This window comes from Muntiacus reevesi, chromosome 4, assembly GCF_963930625.1.
Source record: "Muntiacus reevesi chromosome 4, mMunRee1.1, whole genome shotgun sequence".
In the NCBI taxonomy this organism is placed as follows: domain Eukaryota; kingdom Metazoa; phylum Chordata; class Mammalia; order Artiodactyla; family Cervidae; genus Muntiacus; species Muntiacus reevesi.
Genome location: NC_089252.1, coordinates 128,509,551 through 128,530,835, shown reverse-complemented (window position 1 = coordinate 128,530,835; position 21,285 = coordinate 128,509,551). Strand labels below are relative to the sequence as shown.

Sequence of the window (21,285 nt, the reverse complement as noted above, 5' to 3'; positions counted from 1 at the left end):
TTCTAGAACCATACATCTTTTAGCTACGCTTTCCACAATCTCTCTCTCTCTCTCTTCATATATATATATATATATATAATTTAATACACAATGGTACTATGAAAAAAGCAGCATTGTTTTAAAAAAATCTTTATTGTACAACTCAGTTGGTTGTTGAAAAGTCTTACTTTAATACAGTTCTGTATACCATCTCTGGCAAAAGTTATGGTATCTTGAATTGTTCTGGACTTGGAACTAAGTTCTTTAAAGAAATCCCTTTCGTCCCATCTGCTTATGGTGATCTGTATGCCTTTTTCAATTTTCCCATGAGAAATAGTGAAATTAAACAGTTTGCAAAAATTCCATTCTTACCTTTTATTATTTTCAGTTTAAAAAGAAAGTTTCTTTTTTTTTATAAACTTCAGCTCTTTTTTTTAAATATCTGGGAACACATTTAATTAGCCTGATTTAAAACACCCTATCTGATAACATTTTATTTTGTCAAACTCTCACTTCAAAAATCTCCCACTTAAAAAATGTTCATGGTATGATAACCTGGTTATGCATATTTTTAGTGAATTAGTTCAAATATGTGTTCAATAACTTTGTAAAGCTTTTACATTCTGATATATTTAATGGATTCCAAGATAGCTTTTCCATAGTCCCTGGATATTGATGTATGGTGTTTATTTACACTTAAATAATATTTTTATGTAGTAAGTCCATTTATGTGTGTGTATGTGTGTTTTAACTGGAGTGTCTTAACTTTTAAATAGTTATGAAATTCCTACTCTTTAATAATGTGAGTTTTTATGTGTAAGACTTATATGCCCTAAATTTCTTGTTTTTCTTTTATATTAGAATTACTCAAATAGCCTTGCTTTAATGAATCTCTATTTTCATCAGTTTCAGTTAGAATTTAGAAAAAGTGAATCTGGTATATTTTTTTTTGCTTCCAGATTGCAGTGGTAGAAGAAGATGGTCGGGAGGATAAAGCAACAATTAAATGTGAAACTTCTCCTCCCCCTACCCCTAGAGCCATCAGGATGACTCACACCCTCCCTTCTTCCTACCATAATGATGCCCGAAGGTATGACTGTCCCACCACACTGCACATTGTATGTCCTTCTTCCAAAAATATTCTTCCTTTTAGTGTTATCAGACTGCTTAAAATGTATATAAAATTTTTTATTTGAGCTATAATTCTCCTGCTTCCTCTTCACAATATCACTTATGAGAAAGCCAAATTTTCATTCTGAGGTCAAATTTTCATTTTTAGAATTAACTGTATTTTTTTTTTATCTTGTTACTAGTCAATATTTTGAGAATAGCCTTTCCCTATTAAAATGGAGTCAAAGTATAGGAAGTACTGGTTAGGAATAGTTACCAAAAACTAAAGAGATTCCAAGGCAAGACTGTAAGCTTGGCTTCTAGTGTAAAGATAATTAAGATCTTAAAAGTCCATGATTGTACCCCAGATACTTTTAACAAACAGGTACGTGTATCACCCTATGGGTGCTGCTACTGCCAGCTATAAAGCTCCTCCTTAGAAAGGAAAAAACAACCTGAAATATTAAAAGGAAAGATAAATTTACATGGGAAAATACGCTATTTGTCATAGCAACTCTTCATACTGTCCTTTCCATCTGCCTAAAAATCAAAGCAGATTTCTACAATAACTAATGCCATAAATAAATAAATCTAAGCATACAATTTACATCCTAAATGTATGTTCTTTCACTGTCATCATTTATAGCATCTCTGAACATGTAATTGATATAACTGAATATAAGGATTTAATGATTTAAGTAAGAATCTATAATGTGGTTTACAATAAACATTTTTGAAAAGAGTTTTTTTGTGATATTAAACATTTTTTGTTTGTTTTATTTTTATTTCCTAATGTGAAAAGTTACTCCAGGTTCAAAATTTATACTTAGTGTGTTGTGTGTGTTGGTCACTCAGTTGTGTCTGACTCTTTGTGATCCCATGGACGGTAGTCTGCCAGGATCCTTTGTCCATGGAATTCTCCAGGAAAGAATACTGGAGTGGGTTACTATTCCCTTCTCCAGTAGATCTTCCTCACCCAGGGATTGGAACCGGGGTCTCCTGCATTGCAGGCAGTTTCCTTACTGTCTTACTGAACTCAGATTAATTAAGATAAATAAGTACAGTTAAATAATTCATCATGATACTGTCAAATTAATAGCTATAAAAATGATAACAGTATCATCAAACCTATCCTATTAAAAGTGTTAAATATATTGACCAAGAATGGAACCTAGATCAGCTTGCTTGGAAATCATTTCAGCTTATCATGTACCTACAAGAAGACCTGAGAACTGTAAGGAAAACATACAGTGATCACTAGGGTATATGATTTGTTACTTCAAAATCTCACCCAGATAATTTAAAATTCAACAAATTAAGCATCAAAACTGAGAAAGATAGCAAGAGGAAAATCCAGTTAAACCATGGGCTAAAATATGAGCATAAACTTCATTCAATTCAGTTCAGTTCAGTCGCTCAGTCATGTCCGACTCTTTGTGACCCCATGAATCGCAGCACGCCAGGCCTCCCTGTCCATCACAAACTCCCGGAGTTTGCTCAAACTCATGCCCATTGAGTCGGTGATGCCATCCAGCCATCTCAATCTCTGTCGTCCCCTTCTCCTCCTGCCCCCAATCCCTCCCAGCATCAGGGTCTTTACCAATGAGTCAGCTCTTCGCATGAGGTGGCCAAAGTATTGGAGTTTCAGCTTCAGCATCAGTCCTTCCAATGAACACCCAGGACTGATCTCCTTTAGGATGGACTGGCTGGATCTCCTTAGTTACTTTTAAATTTCTTGTCATAGGTCGTTATGTTAAAGATCTAAAAAAATAAACTGCAAAAAAGAAATATGTAAAGGGTGAAGGACTAAAATTATAGAAGGTCACTTCACATGAACTTAATAAGCCAATCTGTGTTCACTGATTGGTTTGATATTGTATGAGAAATAAGGAAAAAGTACTAGGAAGAATATTTTCTAGAGAAAATTTGGAGGCGGAGGGTCCTGAGGCTGAGGAAATCACACTTTCATGTGCTTAAGAAGAAACATGGGAAGAAAAGAGAAAGTAACATTCAAGTGTCCTTGTTCCTCCTTTTGTACCTTTATCAAGGGTTAGGCCTCGTGTGCCTTGTGGAAGGTGCCCTGGAGGGCATGGCGGCCCGCTCCAGTGCTCTTGCCTGGAGAATCCCATGGACAGAGGAGCCTGGCAGGCCACAGTCCATGGGCTCGCAAAGAGTCAGACACGACTGAAGTGGCTTTGCACGCACGCACCTTGGGGGTGTTCCAGAATTGTCTTGTGACAGAGTACACTGTCTTGTGTACCGTGTGAGTGTTGCACCAAAGCAAGCAGTCTTCCATCTTTTATGTTCGCAGTAGTTTATCTGTCTCCCTCGAGCCTGAAAGCCTTGGGCTTGGCAGTGCCAACAGCAGCCAAGACTCTCTTCACAAAGCCCCCAAGAAGAAAGGAATCAAGTCTTCAATAGGACGTTTGTTTGGTAAAAAAGAAAAAGCTCGTCTTGGGCAACTCCGTAAGTATGCATGTTTGACTTTCCACTGCCACTCATTTTCCTTACTTCTTAATACCTATCTATTTTTCATCTCATTTCCCCTACCTGATAAACTTTCCATTTTAATCATCTTTGTAACCGATTTAGCTGAATAATGCTTGGTAAAAGTTTCAATGGAAGAATATTATGAAACTTCTAATCCTTGTGATTTCTCTCTTAATAATAATACCAAGAATATAGGTAATTTTAACACTGTGATAGACACAAGGACTCTCCAGACAGGGGTCACTAGTGTCATCCTTGTTTATTGATAAGCAAGCAATGTATTAATAATTTGCTAAACTGAAATATTCATCCAAGGCCATGTTTCAAAACCAGCTTGAAACCACTGAGCACAAATGGGGAGACAGGAAAGGCCAATAGGAGTTGCATTAGAATTATTGTCAGTGGCTAATTGAATATAGATCAATACATCTGAAATGACCCTAGGTAAATATATAAATATATAGATAGGTTGATAAATAGATGGATAAATGGATAGGTAGGTAAATACATAGATATAGTCTGAAACAAAAAGAATATGTGAATTGTATTTTCTAAATGATGATATATACTCTTGGCTTTTATTTTTTCCTTTGATGTCATTTTACATATTGAATTTTTCTCCTCAAATCCTTTTCATCATCTTGCTTATTTGTACTTGCCTTTACTTTTCCCCTGCTCTTCTCATTCTGTTGAATTTAGAACTAGAGTTAAATTACAGAGAAAAAGATTTAGAAAAAATTTAGCTCCTGCTTCTGACGGTAAGTGATGAACAGAATGCGGCACTCCCTTTCTTAGGACTCATTTTGAGTTCTCAAATAAAGGAATGATTATTCGCAAAGAAAGTCCCATCCCCCAGAATCAGTTTACTGCCCGGGCATTATAAGAATTTCTGAGAATAACGTTCATATTTGCAGATTTACAACTGTAGTATTATTCAAAAATACCTTTCCCAAGTTCCAGTCCTCGTGCTTTCTCTGTGTGAAACCCATAAAAAACATGGGAAGCCATAGGACAGCCATCTCCGTAACACATGGGCAGTCAGCTCTGTGACTGTCACTCAACCGAAGACCAGAATGTTCCTTGTGTTTCTTTTTCTCAGGAAAGGACCGTTTTAGGCTTAAAGAAGGTAGTTATTTGGGGGGGATATAAAATGTGCACACCAAGACATTATTATAAAATCTGTTTCCCTTGACAACTATTTATGGTCAAAATCAAAATATCTAGGATATAATTTAAAGCCTCCAAAAATATAAAAGCTTCTAGAAACGTAGCCTTTTTACTCATTTTCAGTGACTGTGTGTCTCTATGTTAGAACAGATGAGATGGGAAGAGAATCAATTACAATTATGTTCTTATCAACTCCTTCCAAATCAGAAAATAGCAATTGTTTTTCAAGATCACACTGTAGACCTGAGATTTCTGAGTTCTGAGCAGTTTTGCTTTGCTATGTAGAATAGAGTATAAACAAAGCCAGTGACGGTAGCGGAGTGAGAACTGCAATGCTGATGAGGGAGACAAAGGCAAAAATCTACCCGTCAGGAGCTAGAGAAAAGCGGCCCTGAGGGTGAAACAGAGTTCCTGTAGAAACCAAAAAATAAAGGTCTTTGCTGGATATAATACTTGAGAAAATAAGAAGAAAACACAGGCACTAGTAAGTTTCAGTAAATCATGTTTTCTTTTCTTTTGTTTTGTTTTCCTGAAGAAATGGTTTCTGCTGCCACTTGCACTTTGGTGGAGGAATATAGACTCATGTTTACTTTTGTCCTGAAAAATGGGCATCGCCGTTGTGAGGGGAAGACCGTGAAAGCTTAACCAAATCCAGGGCTTGCCACTTGGTGCTACTGATCGACACATTAGAAGGAATTAGGGAAACATCTCTAATGATCATGACTTTAATAACTTGATCTAGAAAATTCAAACATGGGAGCACTGTGCCAATATTCTTTCTTTTATCAATGAAAATAGAAATAGGAGATAGAATTAAAAAAAAAAGAAATAGGAGATAGAAGATGATGCCATGGAAAGTAATATGGTAAAGGGATGATGGTGTCAAAGAACCAAATTTGAAGTTTTGGACCGTGTCCCAGGACTTAGAACTCTTGAAGAGTTTAGCTCATAAAGGCAAAGAACGTAAAGATGCATTTAAATGAAATGTGGTTCAGAGGAAGAAAACTTTCTAAATAAAACTATGAAAATGTTCACTCAATTCTGTCAGGTTTGACAAGCAACAAAGGAGAAATTCTTAGTAATTCACAGAATAGAATATTTGTAAAGGGGGTGTTATTCACCCTGTAGATTGTTATATACAGTCTGAAAAGTTAAGGTAATAAAGTGAACATCAGATGTGATGGATCAGTCAATGTGACCACATTGATAACTGCTAACCACGGAGCATCCAGTTCAATATACATAGATCTATTTTTTATGAATATGTTACCATCAGAGGCGGTATAAATGTGGAAACTCCAAAAGTCAAAGGAAGCAACACACTGGAAAGCATTTGAATAAAGCTAAAAATACTTTACAGATAAAGGATTTAAAATGATAAAACATGTTTATGAGCCTTGTCTCCCTGAAGGTCACAGATGAATTTGGGGAGAGTGTCCTGACAGAGGGAATATTGTTTTAGCAGACTTGGGGATCTGGTTTCAGTTTCTGTCTCTCTTTTTTCTTTGATTTTCTCTCACTTTCTTTCTATATTACAAACCCCTAAATGAAAAGATGACCAAAAAAAGGAAAGGTTTAATAATCTCATTGAGAGACATGGAAAAAGCAGGCCAATAAATATCTCTGCTTACTTCATAGAGTATAGCGTAGATTCAGGATGTAATAACATACATTTTTTAGATTAGCTTTTATTAGAGGTATAGTTGATTTATAATGTTGTGTTAATTTCTGCTCTACAGCAAAGAGAATCAGTTAAATGTATACATATATCCATTCAATTTTAGATTCTTCTCCCATATAGATCAATACAGAGTATTGAGTAGAGTTTCCTGGGCTATATAGCAGGTTATAAAACACTTAACAGCCCAGTGACTACAGTCTTGCCCCCTGATTTATGCATCCAGATGCAATGCATCTCTGTTGTTTCCATAAATGTTTAAACATGCTCATATCTAACCTTCATTTTAAAAGTCATTACTTGATCCTGCCATCTTCCCTAAATATTGACTTATTTTTTCCTACCCATATCATCCAAGCTTAAGTGAGTTTTTCCTTCCTCATCTGTCAGTCACATTACAACCTTCCATATCCTGAATTCCACACATAAAATTCTAGAAACAAGTTCAAACTTAACCAACATGAAGGACTGGTTAGGACATCAAAGCTGGATATTATCAAAGAAATCTGAGGATTGTAACAAACTCACAATTATATTTATGATGGTGTAAACTTAAGCAGTATATCTAAAATAGGTGACCTCTTCCTAAAAACAGATTCTAAAAGATTTTTTGCATAAGTTGTATCTTTGTGAATGACAGATATAGTTGAATGTCATAGATAAGTAAGAACAGTGTCCAAAAAGGCACTAACCAAAATAAAGTGATAATTGAAAAAACTGCCCAGGTCAAATGCGGAATTATAAAATTCTTCTTTTTATTATTTTTGTTTAGTTATTTAAGTTTAAGGAAAATGAATAAAACAAAGATTTATTGTATTTGAACAAAATATGCAAATAAGTGCAACTGTTCCAGAACACTTTTGCCTCTATCTTCTTACTTGAAAAGCAAAACTTCAACCAGAAAAGAGGCATTGACGAGAGGACATGGAAGCCCAAGAGAACTGATATTTTGATGGGTGGAGGCAGGTAGAATGTTGATCATCCAAAGTCATTTATTTACTCCTCTTGAATGAATGGCATATGATGAGCTAATGTGAAGTGCAGAGTACTGACTGTGGACTTTAGGAAATTGGTGAAAGCATGGCACTGACATCGAAGAATGCTGAATTTAGCAAGGTGGATAGTGTATAAACATAGACAGCCTTTCATTTAAAAAGCAAACAAACACACACTTCAGTATGTTTCTGGCCCAAAAGAGCTTTGCCTGCTACATTGTCTGAACTCAAGACAATTAGGAACAGAGGTTCTAAATCTCAAGATCCACGATTACGCATCAGTAATCAGAATGTTTTCCTCTATTTCTTTGCATTGATCACTGAGGATGGCTTTCTTATCTCTCCTTGCTATTCTTCGGAACTCTGCATTCAATTAGGAATATCTCTCCTTTTATCCTTTGCTTTTCACTTCTCTTCTTTTCACAGCTATTTGTAAGGCCTCCTCAGACAGTCATTTTGTCTTTTTGCATTTCTTTTCCATGAGAATGGTCTTGATCACTGTCTTCTGTACAGTGTCACGAACCTCTGTCCATAGTTCTTCAGGCACTCTATCAGATCTAGTCCCTTAAATCTATTTCTCACTTCCACTGTATAGTCATAAGGGATTTGATTTAGGTCATACCTGAATGGTCTAGTGGTTTTCCCTCCTTTCTTCAGTTTAAGTCTGAATTTGGCAATAAGGAGTTCATGATCTGAGCCACAGTCAGCTCCCCATCTTGTTTTTGCTGACTGTGTAGAGCTTCTCCATCTTTGGCTGCAAAAAAAGTAATCAGTCTGATTTCGGTGTTGACCATCTGGTGATGTCCACGTGTAGAGTCTTCTTTTGTGTTGTTGGAAGAGAGTGTTTGTTATGACCAGTGTGTTCTCTTGGCAAAACTCTATTAGCCTTTGCCCTCTTCATTCTGTACTCCAAGGCCAAATTTGCTTGTTACTCCAGGTGTTTCTCCACTTCCTACTTTTGCATTCCAGTCCACTATAATGAAACGAACGTCTTTTTTGGGTGTTAGTTCTAAAAGGTCTTGTAGGTCTTGATAGAACCGTTCAACTTCAGCTTCTTCAGCATTACTAGTTGGGGCATAGGCTTGGATTACCGTGATATTGAATGGTTTGCCTTGGAAACGAACTCAGATCATTCTGTCGTTTTTGAGATTGCACCAAGTACTGCATTTTGGACGTTTTTGTTGACCATGATGGCTACTCCATTTCTTCTAAAGGATTTCGGCCCACGGTAGTAGATGTAAAGGTCATCTGAAAGAGATGGGAATACCAGACCAGCTGACCCACCTCTTGAGAAACCTATATGCAGGTCAGGAAGCAACAGTTAGAACTGGACATGGAACAACAGACTGGTTCCAAAAAGGAAAAGGAGTACGCCAAGGCTATATACTGTCACCCTGCTTATTTAACTTATATGCAGAGTACATCATGAGAAATGCTGGACTGGAAGAAGCACAAGCTGGAATCAAGATTGTCGGGAGAAATATCAATAACCTCAGATATGCAGATGACACCACCCTTATGCAGAAAGTGAAGAGTAACTCAAAAGTCTCTTGATGAAAGTGAAAGAGGAGAGTGGAAAAGTTGGCTTAAAGCTTAACATTCAGAAAACTAAGATCATGGCATTTGGTCCCATGGTACTAGATCATGGGAAATAGATGGGGAAACAGTGGAAACAGTGTCAGACTTTATTTTTTTGGGCTCCAAAATCACTGCAGATGGTGATTGCAGCCATGAAATTAAAAGACGCTTACTCCTTGAAAGGAAAGTTATGACCAACCTAGATAGCATATTAAAAAGCAGAGACATTACTTTGCCAACAAAGGTCCATCTAGTCAAGGCTATGGTTTTTCCAGTGGTCATGTATGGATGTGAGAGTTGGACTGTGAAGAAAGCTGAATGCTAAAAAAATTGATGCTTTTGAACTGTGGTGTTGGAGAAGACTCTTGAGAGTCCCTTGGACTGCAAGGAGATCCACCCAGTCCATCCTAAAGAAGATCAGTCCTGGGTGTTCATTGGAAGGACTGATGCTGAGGTTGAAACTCCAATACTTTGGCCGCCTGATGCGAAGAGCTGACTCATTGGAAAAGACCCTGATGCTGGGAGGGATTGGGGGCAGGAGGAGAAGGGGAAGACAGAGTATGAGATGGCTGGATGGCATACTGACTCAGTGGACATGAGTTTGAGTAATCTCCGGGAGTTGGTGATGGACAGGGAGGCCTGGCGTGCTGCAGTTCATGGGGTCGCAGAGTTGGACACAACTGAGCGACTGAACTGAACTGAACTGAATCAGAATGTTGACTGACTTGACTTTTAACTTTATCCAAAGACATCAACCTGCTTTGAAGCAAAGCAAATTAAATTGTGTTCAAAATAGCCATGTCAGATAAAGCCTGTTTGTTTCTTTGACAAAGTTACTCAGTAATAGAACAGGAAAGGCGTTTGGGTGAGCTGTGATGCATGGCAGCCCTGTACATAGGATGTCAAAGTGGAGCCTGAGTGATGGAAAAATTAGGTGGAATTTGTAACCAGGTGAATAATCCTCCTTTAATAGTGATGATGAGTGGAGTGATGACACCCTGAATCCAGGTTTCTAATGGCTTGATCAAGATTCACTGTTTTTGATCAACACATCCCCCAATCACTTGACCATGAATATTTCAATAGCACAGTGATCTGATTTATGGATTGGTGATATGGAAAGAAATCACAAGTGAAAGAAAAATAAGTGTTCTTCCCTTAGGATTACCTCAAAAACCTGAGACATGGAAGGTCCAAAATATCCTATTTTTAAAAGTGTAACTCTTGGGAGTTTTTTTTGCAAGAAAAATTTGGATATTCATGTAACCTTAAAGTTAATAAGTCAATGAATTTGGGACACATTAATAGACAAACAGTATTGAGATAAAAGAAGGCTTTTTCATCCTGTTCTATTGTAAAACATGAGCTGGGGAATAGAATCCATCTCTGATAACTACACTTTCAGAGGCATATCATAACTTTGGAGGAAGTTTGGAGGGAAATATTAAGCTGATACGGAGAATTGAAATTACGTGAGAAGTAACTCAGTAGAAGGGCAAGTCTATTCCCTTTGCTGACCTGTCTGGATGGCTGATTATGAATATTTGAAAAGCTTCTTATATGCAGAATCTTTGGCCTTTCATTATTTAGTAAGGCTCCAAACTCTAGGCAAAGTGTTAAAAGACTAACTTCATCTCAATAAGAAAGGGAACAGTGGAGAGTCAGAGTTATATACAAACAAACTGGCTTGTGAAATAATGAGTTATTAGTCACTGGAGATTATCAAGCAGAAGCTAGGTAAATAGTAGGAAGAACTGTTGTAGAAAGGGGTCCAAGAATTGGAAGGGCAGTTGGACAGGATGATCTTTAAGATCTATTTCAAACCTAGTAGTCCTGAATCTATGAAACTCTGACGTTTAAGCCTTAGACCCAGGAGCTCTTCTTTCTATAAAATATGTAACATGAGTTTCGTACTATGAAAACACATTTTATTTTTCAAATTACAGACTTTTAGAGTTAGAAGATATCTAAAGACCATGTAATGACCCACACTCTATACCATACAGAAACAGATGATTTTAACAATCATCCAGGAGAAGCAGCCACTGGTAGGAGGCTTAGCACTGGTTCCCAGCTTTCACTTCCTGGGCTAGTGCTCCAGACAATATACTCTTGCGACTGTTTCCATCAAAAAGTACTTCACTGAGCTCATAGTCTCATGGAACATGTGTTTGGAAACTTAATGAAATTAAACTTTTTTCTTCAAAAAGTTTATAACTTCTTGAGGGTATTACACATAAATGCAGAAAAAGTAAAGAACAATTCAAGACAATAGTAAAAACATTACAGAATATATTATAAACTTTCTTATAGAACATATAGACATAAGGTCAGTAAAGTGTTCAAGTTATTAAGTTTTTCCCTCCCTGGATATGTTTGACTCTCCTCGGAAGGTCTAAGTGCAGTTTTCCTTTAGAATTGAAAAGGTATAAAACTTGAGTTTCAAATAAGACTTATCTCTCAAAAAAAACTACTGAAGCCACATGAAAGGATAAACTCCATGGAAGATGTGATGGAAAGGAACCTGGGTCTTTATATGGTTAGTTAGGAAGTGGATACCAGGCTGGCGTGTGAAGTGTGAAACCAAATTATCAAGCCAAAGAAGTGGTAAGGATTGAGGATCAAGTTGCCTAGCTGTGGAGAGACTGGAAATGCATCGATTAGGAGGCAGCAACCTGAAGGAGGCACGGCTCGCAAAGGCGATGACCTGGGTCAAGTGTCTGAGCCCAAGTGAGAGTGAGGAGTCAGAGCAATCGCGCACCATGCCATGCTTCAGAGGCGGCCAACCAGTTAGGAAGATGGCAACAGAGTGTGAACAGGTAGTGATGCTAAATACATTTATTACCTTTGGTAGGTCATCTGTCCCACATGATTTTAACACATTTACTACCTGGGAGACACCCAGGTAGAAGACCCACCCAGGTCTTCAGAGTCCTAATAATAATGACCGTAAACAAAAATGAACAGAGCACACGTGATTACCCTAGCAGGTGGGAAAATGGTAAAAGCAGAGAAATACGTGTAAATCATACAGGCAGTATCCCTAATTACAGATTCATAAAGTGTGTATATTATTGAGTAAAAAAAATAAATAAAAACTACTCTTGCAAATTTCCTTTAAATGCATATGAGAGGCAGTACATTTCAAAGACATGTTTTTGCCTGCTAAATTGAAATTCTCTTCATAGTCATCTGTCAGATTGTATTATATCATAATGGTCTGATTTCTGTTATTTATTATAATCAGCATAAGAAAATAATGGGCAGAAGCAACATCAATATCAGAGCAACGGTGTTTAGCAAGCACATTTCTACACTTAAAATTTGGGTCACTGTGCTAGCCTTTATCTCAAAATTCAGATTGTTCCTAGATGCTACGGAAGTAGCAAATACAATATAAATTCTCAAAGCATCAGTTAGAGATGAATCATGTTCTACATAATGAAAAGGTCTTCTTATGAAGAAGGCAGTGTTTAGGTTCAGTTAGGAATACATTTATTACATGCCATTTAGGAGCCAGGCATGGTGCCTAGGCGCCTGCTCCAGAGGACTAATAGACTGAGTTATGAAACAAGTTATCATTTATAAATTCAAGTGTGTTTAAAATCAAAATGAGTAGTAAGGATTCTTTCCAAAGAGAGATCAAGTAGATGAAAAATGGGACTACTGATCAGCTGCAGATTATAGTCTTAATCTCTCTTGGATTAGATTTTCCTTTTAATAAGATAGCAAGGAACTCTGCTGGACAGTTGGAGATATAGAGCCCTTGTCATGTGGGTCTTGACCTGAATTTCCTACAGATTCGTACCTCAAGTGCCAAGAGGAAATAAATTATACTCAATGGAGTCTAAGGCCCAGGCAAGATAGAGCTATTTGCCTTCACTATCCCGATGAACAGATATCTCTGCCTAGTACCCCTGGAGAAGAAACTGTCAATCCTCTCCTACTGGAGAGGATTCTTGCCTGGAATACCCCATTGGACAGAGGAGCCTGGCAGGCTACAGTTCATGGGGTCACAAAGAGTCAGACACAGCTTAGCGACTGGACAGTAACAAAGCCATCCATAGATTTAGGCATATGCATGTCCTTTCCTCAATTCCTCAGCCTGGATCTTAGGGAATCTTATACTTTGTAGCACCTTTCCTGAAATTCTCTAAGACCTTCTTCTGGGGCCTGGGAGAGCTTGGGACTGGCGATGCTATCCCGGCAGCACACTCTTTCCCCAGACCTCTACCTGTGTAGGTCGAGTCTCTGCTGCTGCTGAGTCACTTCAGCAGTGTCTGACTCTGTGTGACCCTATGAACTGCAGCCCACCAGGCTCTGTCCATGGGATTCTCTAGGCAAGGGTACTAGAGTGGGTTGCCGTGCCCTCCTCCAGGAGATCTTCCCAACCCAGGGAATGAACCCGTGTATCCTGCATTTCAGGCAGATCCTTTACCACTGAGCCACCAGGGAAGCCCCAGGTCAAGTCTCTAGAAGCATTCAAATTTTTTGTTACCTTTAAGATGGAACCAGACAGGAAGGCAGTGCCGTCTGGGCATGATGCCTAATACAACCAAAGCATGTGCACCTGGGTCCCTGTTTCTCCCTAATTCTCCATACTGTATCTAGTGTTCTCCGGATTCCTGGGGGAACCTGGAGACTCTACCTGTAGGGTTGCTCTGTGCCAGAACAACCTGACCTTGTTTCCAGAAGGGTGGCCTAATAATTGAATCACTCCTGCTGTCAGATGGTATCATATGAGATTGGATCACAATAGATTGTATTTCCACTAATTTTGGGTTACTCAAAATATTTGTATAGAAAGGGATCTGGAAGAAATATTTGACTAGGCCCCTCACACCCTAAAAGTGATCCCATCTCAAATACTTCAAACGTCAAAAACCTCACGAAAGAGACTTTGGAGTGCCTGAAGCCCAGAGAACTTCATAGAGGGTATGGACTTTGCCTTGGGCTTTTGCATGTGCCACCTCTAGGGGGCCACTGATAAGGTGATAAGCAATATATTGCCTGAGTATCCACTGAATCATGGGACTGAAGTCTTCTTTGCCTAAACACCAGGTGGGGTGTAGTTAATGATGCTCTCGCTGGATCACTAGGCGCTTCCCAGGAGGCGCTGGGCTTCCCTTCTGGCTCAGCTGGTAAAGAATCCGCCTGCAATGTGGGAGACCTGGGTTGAGTCCCTGGGTTGGGAAGACCCTCTGGAGAAGGGAAAGACTACCCACTCCAGTATTCTGGCCTGGAGAATTCCATGGACTGTTCAGAGGGGTCACAGAGTACCTGGTGGTGCTGGTGGGAGAGAACCCACCTGCCAGTGTAGGAGACTTAAGAGATGTGAGTTGATCCCTGGGCCAGGAAGATCCCCCTGGAGGAGGGTATGGCAACCCACTCCAGTGTTCTTGCCTGGAGAAACCCATGGACAGAGTATCCTGGCCGTCTACAGTCCATAGCATTACAGAGAGTCAGACACAGATGAAGCGACTTAGTATTCACACATTCCATATTCCTAAGAGGTCTCCTGGAGAATGAGTGTTTCTCACTGGGCACATTCTTGCAATTTCAAGATGGGTAAATGAAAGAATTTTCTACTTACTGAAGGGTGTTTAGAATTCTTGACTCCTATTTAATGTATATCTGTTGCACTTTGCAATCATTGTGGCATCTAAAAATTTGCCCCCTTCCCCCCACCAACATATGCAAATATTTACACTCCCTCTCAACATTGGTATTGTCTCCTGTATAGAACCAATACAATGGAGATATAATGCAAGCTGCAAATACAAGTCGCAAGGGTAATTTTCAATTTTCTAGTAGCCATATTAAGAGGGTTAGTAAAAAGAGACAGGTGAGATTAAGTTTAATAATGTTTTTATTTAAACAAATATAGAAAAATTATCATTTTAACATGTTCAATTCAGTTCAGTCACTAAGTCATGTCTGACTCTTTGCAACCCCATAAACTGCAGCACAACAGGCCTCCCTGTCAATCACCACCTGCCGGAGTTCACCCAAACCCATGTCCATTGAGTCAGTGATGCCATCCAACCATCTCATCCTCTGTCGTCCCCTTCTCCTCCCGCCTTCAATCTTTCCCAGCATCAGGGTCTTTTCCAATGAGTCAGCTCATCACATCAGGTGGCCAAACTTTGGAGTTTCAGCTTCAACATCAGTCCTTCCAATGAACACCCAGGACTGATCTCCTTTAAGATGAACTGGTTGGATCTCCTTGCAGTCCAAGGGACTCTCAAGAGTCTTCTCCAACACCACAGTTCAAAAGCATCAATTCTTTGGTGCTCAGCTTTTTTTATAGTCCACTCCTCACATCTGTACATAACTACTGGAAAAACCATAGCCTTGACTAGACATCAATATAAAATTTTTAAGTAGATTTATTATTTTCTTTCTTGCACTATGTTTTCAAAATCTTGTGCATAATTTACTAAGAGCTCTTAATTTGGACCAGCTATATTTCAAGTATTCAATAGCTTTATGTGATAAATGAATAAAACACGGATCTAGATGAATAGATATTCCTAAAATCCTCATGGCCATGGGAGTCCACTGATGTCCAAGAAAAATTGAAACAGACTCTCACCAGATTTATATAATCATTCATAGAGTAAACGAGTTCATTAGAAGGTTTGGCTAAGGTTACCCTACGTTAGCAGGTCAGATGGTTGGAGAGATGAACCTTAGATTTATAAGACTCCTGGATCAGTGCTATGAAAGAATGTTTTTCTCATCTATAAATGTTTTTATTTGGGCTTAAAAGTGCACATAAGTAGACTTTTGTTCCTGCTTAAGAGTATAGCCCATGCTGCTTAAAACTAATTTTGCCTACTGTGACTTATGTGTCATTTTCTATTGGCATTTTCAAACACAATGTAGCAACAATTCTTTAAAGGATATTAAATTTTGAAGTGATCAGCGTATTTCCAAGCCCCTCATGCCTTTTACTTTTAGAATTGTATTTGTGAGAAGAAAAGTCTACTATTTTTTTTCTGGATCTAGTTTGGACTCTCAAAATTCCTCTAGAGCTCTCTTTGTTTCTCTTCCAGAGCATTAAACTTTTTAAAATGTTCTTTCCTCTAATTAAAATGTAAAAAATTTAAATCATAATTTATATGTTCTTTCCTCTGAAGAATAAAAGGCCTGATTTATCCAACCACATACTGGTTGAGAATATCTCATTGTTTATAAAATATGTCTACTCATCAATTTCTGTGTCCCCATCTGGACTGATGAAGAATTTTGTGACTTTTAAGTGAATCACTATTCATTTCCATTTATATTTCCAGAGAGCAATTGTATTGTTAATTGCATATGGTAAATAGTAATTTATGGATGTACAGTAGGGCAAGGTTACCAATGAGAAAAATAAAATGAAAATATTCACTCATTCTGCATAGTGGATATTTCCACATTTGAAAATATTCCCTAAGAGTACTTTAGTCAACTAGTAGATGATTTCCCTAATGATACCAATAATGAAAATCATTCATAATATAAAGTTGTTTAAGTTTTAATTGCTTATGTGCATAATTGAATAAAGTTAATATCATTCCTCTAACTCTGAATCCCTGAGTAAGATCTAGATAGCAATCGATATGTTTTCAATTAAAGATCACTTTCTTGTAATTATCCAGTTCAGTAACAGAATAACTAGTCTATGAGATTAACTTATTTATGACAGTGTTCCAGAACTAATAGTATTGAGTAGTTAAATTATTTTCTAAAATAAATTTTGAAAAACAATTACAGCAAAATTATCTTTAATGATACATACTTACTGATATATTGGTGAATGTTTTTGTGTAGTCTTTGTAAGAGTATTAGCTTAAATCTCTCTATCCAATTTTGAGCTTAAATGGAATTTAAATCTCTTAATTAAAAGCATATGTATACCTTAACCCACTTAAAAATAATGAGTATTTTTCATTTACCTTGACTTAATGTTTTCCAAACAGTGAATAGCAGAGGGAAAACAGAGCCCAGGTTTAAGTTTTCATTTTTCAATTACAACAGATAATTTATGGACAATGATATGTTCAGTTCAGTTCAGTTGCTCAGTCGTGTCCGACTCTTTGTGACTCCATGAATCGCAGCATGCCAGGCCTCCCTGTCCATCCCCAACTCCCGGAGTTTACTCAAACTCATGCCCATCGAGTCGGTGATGCCATCCAGCCATCTCATCCTCTGTCGTCCCCTTCTCCTCCTGCCCCTAATCCCTCCCAGCATCAGGGTCTTTTCCAATGAGTCAGCTCTTCACAAGAGGTGGCCAAAGTATTGCAGTTTCAGCTTTAGCATCAGTCCTCCCAATGAACACCCAGGACTTATCTCCTTTAGGATGGACTGGCTGGATCTCCTAGCAGTCCAAGGGACTCTCAAGAGTCTTCTACAACACCACAGTTCAAAAGCATCAATTTTTTGGCACTCAGTTGTCTTTATAGTCCAACTCTCACATCCATACATGACCACTGGAAAAACCATAGCCTTGACTGGACAGACCTTTGTTGGCAAAGTACTATCTCTGCTTTTTAATATGCTGTCTAGGTTGGTCATCACTTTGCTTCCAAGGAGTAAGCATCTTTTAATTTCATGGCTGCAATCACCATCAGTAGTGATTTTGGAGCCCCCAAAAATAAAGTCTGACACTGTTTCCACTGTCTCCCCATCTATTTCCCATGAGGTAATGGGACCAGATGCCATGATCTTAGTTTTCTGAATGTTAAGCTTTAAGCCAACTTTTCCACTCTCCTCTTTCACTTTCATCAAGAGACTTTTGAGTTACTCTTCACTTTCTGCCACAAGGGTGGTGTCATCTGCATATCTGAGGTGATTGATATTTCTCCCAGCAATCTTGATTCCAGCTTGTGCTTCCTCCAGCCCAGCGTTTCTCATGATGTACTCTGCATATAGGTTAAATAAGCAGGGTGACAATATACAGCCTTGACGTACTCCTTTTCCTATTTGGAACCAGTGTGTTGTTCCATGTCCAGTTCTAACTGTTGCTTCCTGACCTGCATACAGGTTTCTCAAGAGGCAAGTCAGGTGGTCTGATATTCCCATCTCATCTCTTTCAGAATTTTCCAGTTTATTGTGATCCACACAGTCAAAGGCTTTGGCATAGTCAATAAAGCAGAAATAGATGTTTTTCTGGAACTCTCTTGCTTTTTCGATGATCCAGTAGATATTGGCAATTTGATCTCTGGTTCCTCTGCCTTTTCTAAAACCAGCTTGAACATCTGGAAGTTCACGATTCATGTATTGCTGAATCCTGGCTTGGAGAATTTTGAGCATTATTTTACTAGCGTGTGAGATGAGTACAATTGTGCAATAGTGTGAGCATTCTTTGGGATTGCCTTTCTTAGGGATTAGAATGAAAACTGACCTTTTCCAGTCCTGTGGCCACTGCTGAATTTTCCAAATTTTCTGGCATATTGAGTGCAGCACTTTCACAGCATCATCTTTCAGGATTTGAAATAGCTCAACTGGAATTCCATCACATTCACTCGCTTTGTTCATAGTGATGCTTTCTAAAGCCCACTTGACTTCACATTCCAGGATGTCTGGTTCTAGGTGAATGATCACACCATTGTGATTATCTGGGTCATGAAGATCTTTTTTGTACAGTTCTGTGTATTCTTGCCACCTCTTCTTAATATCTTCTGCTCTGTTAGGTCCCTACCATGTCTATCCTTTATCGAACCCATCTTTGCCTGAAATGTTCCCTTGGTATCTCTAATTTTCTTGAAGAGATCTCTAAGCTTTCCCATTCTGTTGTTTTCCTCTATTTCTTTGCATCGATCTCTGAGGAAGGCTTTCTTATCTCTCCTGGCTATTCTTTGGAACTCTGCATTCAAATGGGAATATCTGTTCTTTTCTCCTTTGCTTTTCGCTTCTGTTCTTTTCACAGCTATTTGTAAGGCCTCCTCAGACAACCATTTTGCCTTTCTGCATTTCTTTTCCATGGGGATGGTCTTGATCCCTGTTGCTAAATAATTGCTTTGTAAAATTGTTCAATGCCCAACACACTTACATTCTCCTCTTATTCCAAAGTTCTATAAATACATCATATATATCCTAAAGCCAAATGAAACTGATGCTACATCAAATAGTTTATGAACTGCTTGGTAGAAACAATTCTTACCAGGCTCTTTTGAAGAAAGATTTAGAATTTTTTTCAGGTATTTGATTAAAATTTCAAAACAAAGCAAAGCCTTCCAGAACATAGTAAGCTCTGAAAGTCAGGTTTGTACTGAAGGATATAGGAGTCAGCCAGGTGAGCAGAGGAGGGTTCTAGAGCAAAAGACAAGAAGTTTTAACTTAGCAAATATCTCTCCATTCTCTCAATTTGGAACAGAAGATATACACTTGAGTTTTTGTGCATTGGGCTATCATTTATTCCATCATACATGGAAAATTTCAAATATTTCAAACAGTGGAAAAAAACCTCACACACTGCACAGTTTTTTTCACTTTTCATAAGAAAAGTAGAAAAACAAACCTCGAAGCTTGCAGACTATATATTTAAGTGTTTTTCAGTGTACAGGCCACATGTGTTAGTTGCTACTAGGTGTGATTGAATGGCCTACCTTTTTTTTTTAATAGGTACTTTTCCCCCTCATTCTCTCCATGTATATTTATGTGTATACCCCTGCCATTGAATGCATATTGAGTTGGAAATACAGTTCAGTTCAGTTCAGTTCAGTTCAGATGCTCAGTCGTGTCCAACTCTTTGCGGCCCCATGAATTGCAGCCCGCCAGGCCTCCCTGTTCATCACCAACTCCCAGAGTTTACTCAAACTCATGTTCAGCCAAAAAGGAAAACAAAAAATGTGATACTAAACAGTTGTTCAGATAAACTTTAAAAAATGTAATTTCAGAATTGACATAATGTATCCAACCTAATCTGAATGATTACTTCTTCACAGGAGGCTTTATGGAGACGGAAGCTGCAGCTCAGGAGTCCCTGGGGTTAGGCAAGCTGGGAACTCAAGCTGAGAAGGATAGAAGACTGAAGAAAAAGTAGGTTTGGAGATTTTTTTTCCCCTTCTCTTTCTAACTTTTACTTACTTCGTATCATTGTTTGTGGGGATTTAAAAACATAGTGATTGGAAGCAAAACAGTAGACCGAGGCCAGTGTTATCCTGGTATTCCCTGAAACTCTTTGGTGCTCCAGTGTGATGGTTATAATCATCTAACTATTAAACAATTTTGGCCCCTAGTATAAATAAACAGTTTTTTTTTAAGAGATCAAAGCTTTTATTTCAGAACTCAAAGATATTTAAAATATTTAAATGTAGCCTTATAAATAATGTAATATTCCATTTGAAGTTGAATTCAGTACTGAACTGGTATGATAAAATGGAGAGTATACCATCCAACTTTGTATTTCCTCTGATGACAATTAAAGAACCGCCTCTTAAAATGGAGTATTTAGAAGGAGACTGTTTCTCTGACTGATTGAATGTAAACTTATTTTAGAATCACAGCAGATTGTTTTGCATCTGTCAGGAAACTGATAGTATATTTTTTCATTCACATATAATATGGAACATTTAAATGAACTTGCAAAATTGGCAATTTTGGAGTCTCAGCAGCTGTTAGACACAAGTGGGTCTATATATAACATATTTTTAAAATGCATAGTAACATTTTCAGTGATGAAATAGCACCTTTAGACCATGTTCTTTAAAATCCAAATACTTTCTCTTTATTCCAGGATGTATTGGTTGGTTATTCCTTTTCTTCCCTCTCAAATATTTGTTATGTTAGGCTTATAATTTTCATATTTACCTTCTTTCCTATGAAAGTATGTTGATCGCTCTAGTCATCATTATTATTGACATGCATGTCGCTATACTGTGCTAATTAATTTACCTCATATTTTCCCTTCTCACTTGCTTTGCAGATGTTTGCTAATAATGAAAAAAAATGTATTTAAAAGTTATAATAGAACCCACTAGTATCACTGTTGCATTAACTTTCTACTTACTAAAATTAATTATCTAAATTTAGTAGAAATGCTATACAGAAAAAACAAGTGACCTTGAGAGCATTCTTTCTTGAATACAGTTAAATGCTCAATCACCTTCCATACTAATAAGTATTACCTTTTTAATTACTGGTCACTCAGAGTATGTATTTAAATATTTATTTGAAGTCTATTTATTTATTTATTGTTTAAAAATTTATTTGAAGTCTAAAGGATTTCCAGTGTATTTATTTGAGATTGCTTTAAGTCTAAAGTAGTAATAATAATCAAACCCTAGCCTGGCTAATGCA

The 21,285-nt window shown here is 37.7% G+C and overlaps 1 protein-coding gene across 4 annotated transcripts in view; it reads left to right on the top strand.

Annotated features, from left to right (window-relative positions):
- PPFIA2 (PTPRF interacting protein alpha 2) overlaps positions 1 to 21,285 on the top strand; it is a 472,755-nt gene that overhangs the window by 391,273 nt on the left and 60,197 nt on the right. For all 4 annotated transcript variants that reach the window (XM_065935474.1, XM_065935476.1, XM_065935473.1 and 1 more), the window contains 3 exons: positions 939 to 1,069; positions 3,401 to 3,555; positions 19,932 to 20,025. In XM_065935474.1, coding sequence (XP_065791546.1) covers positions 939 to 1,069; positions 3,401 to 3,555; positions 19,932 to 20,025 — 380 coding nt within the window. The remainder of the gene's footprint in view (positions 1 to 938; positions 1,070 to 3,400; positions 3,556 to 19,931; positions 20,026 to 21,285) is intronic.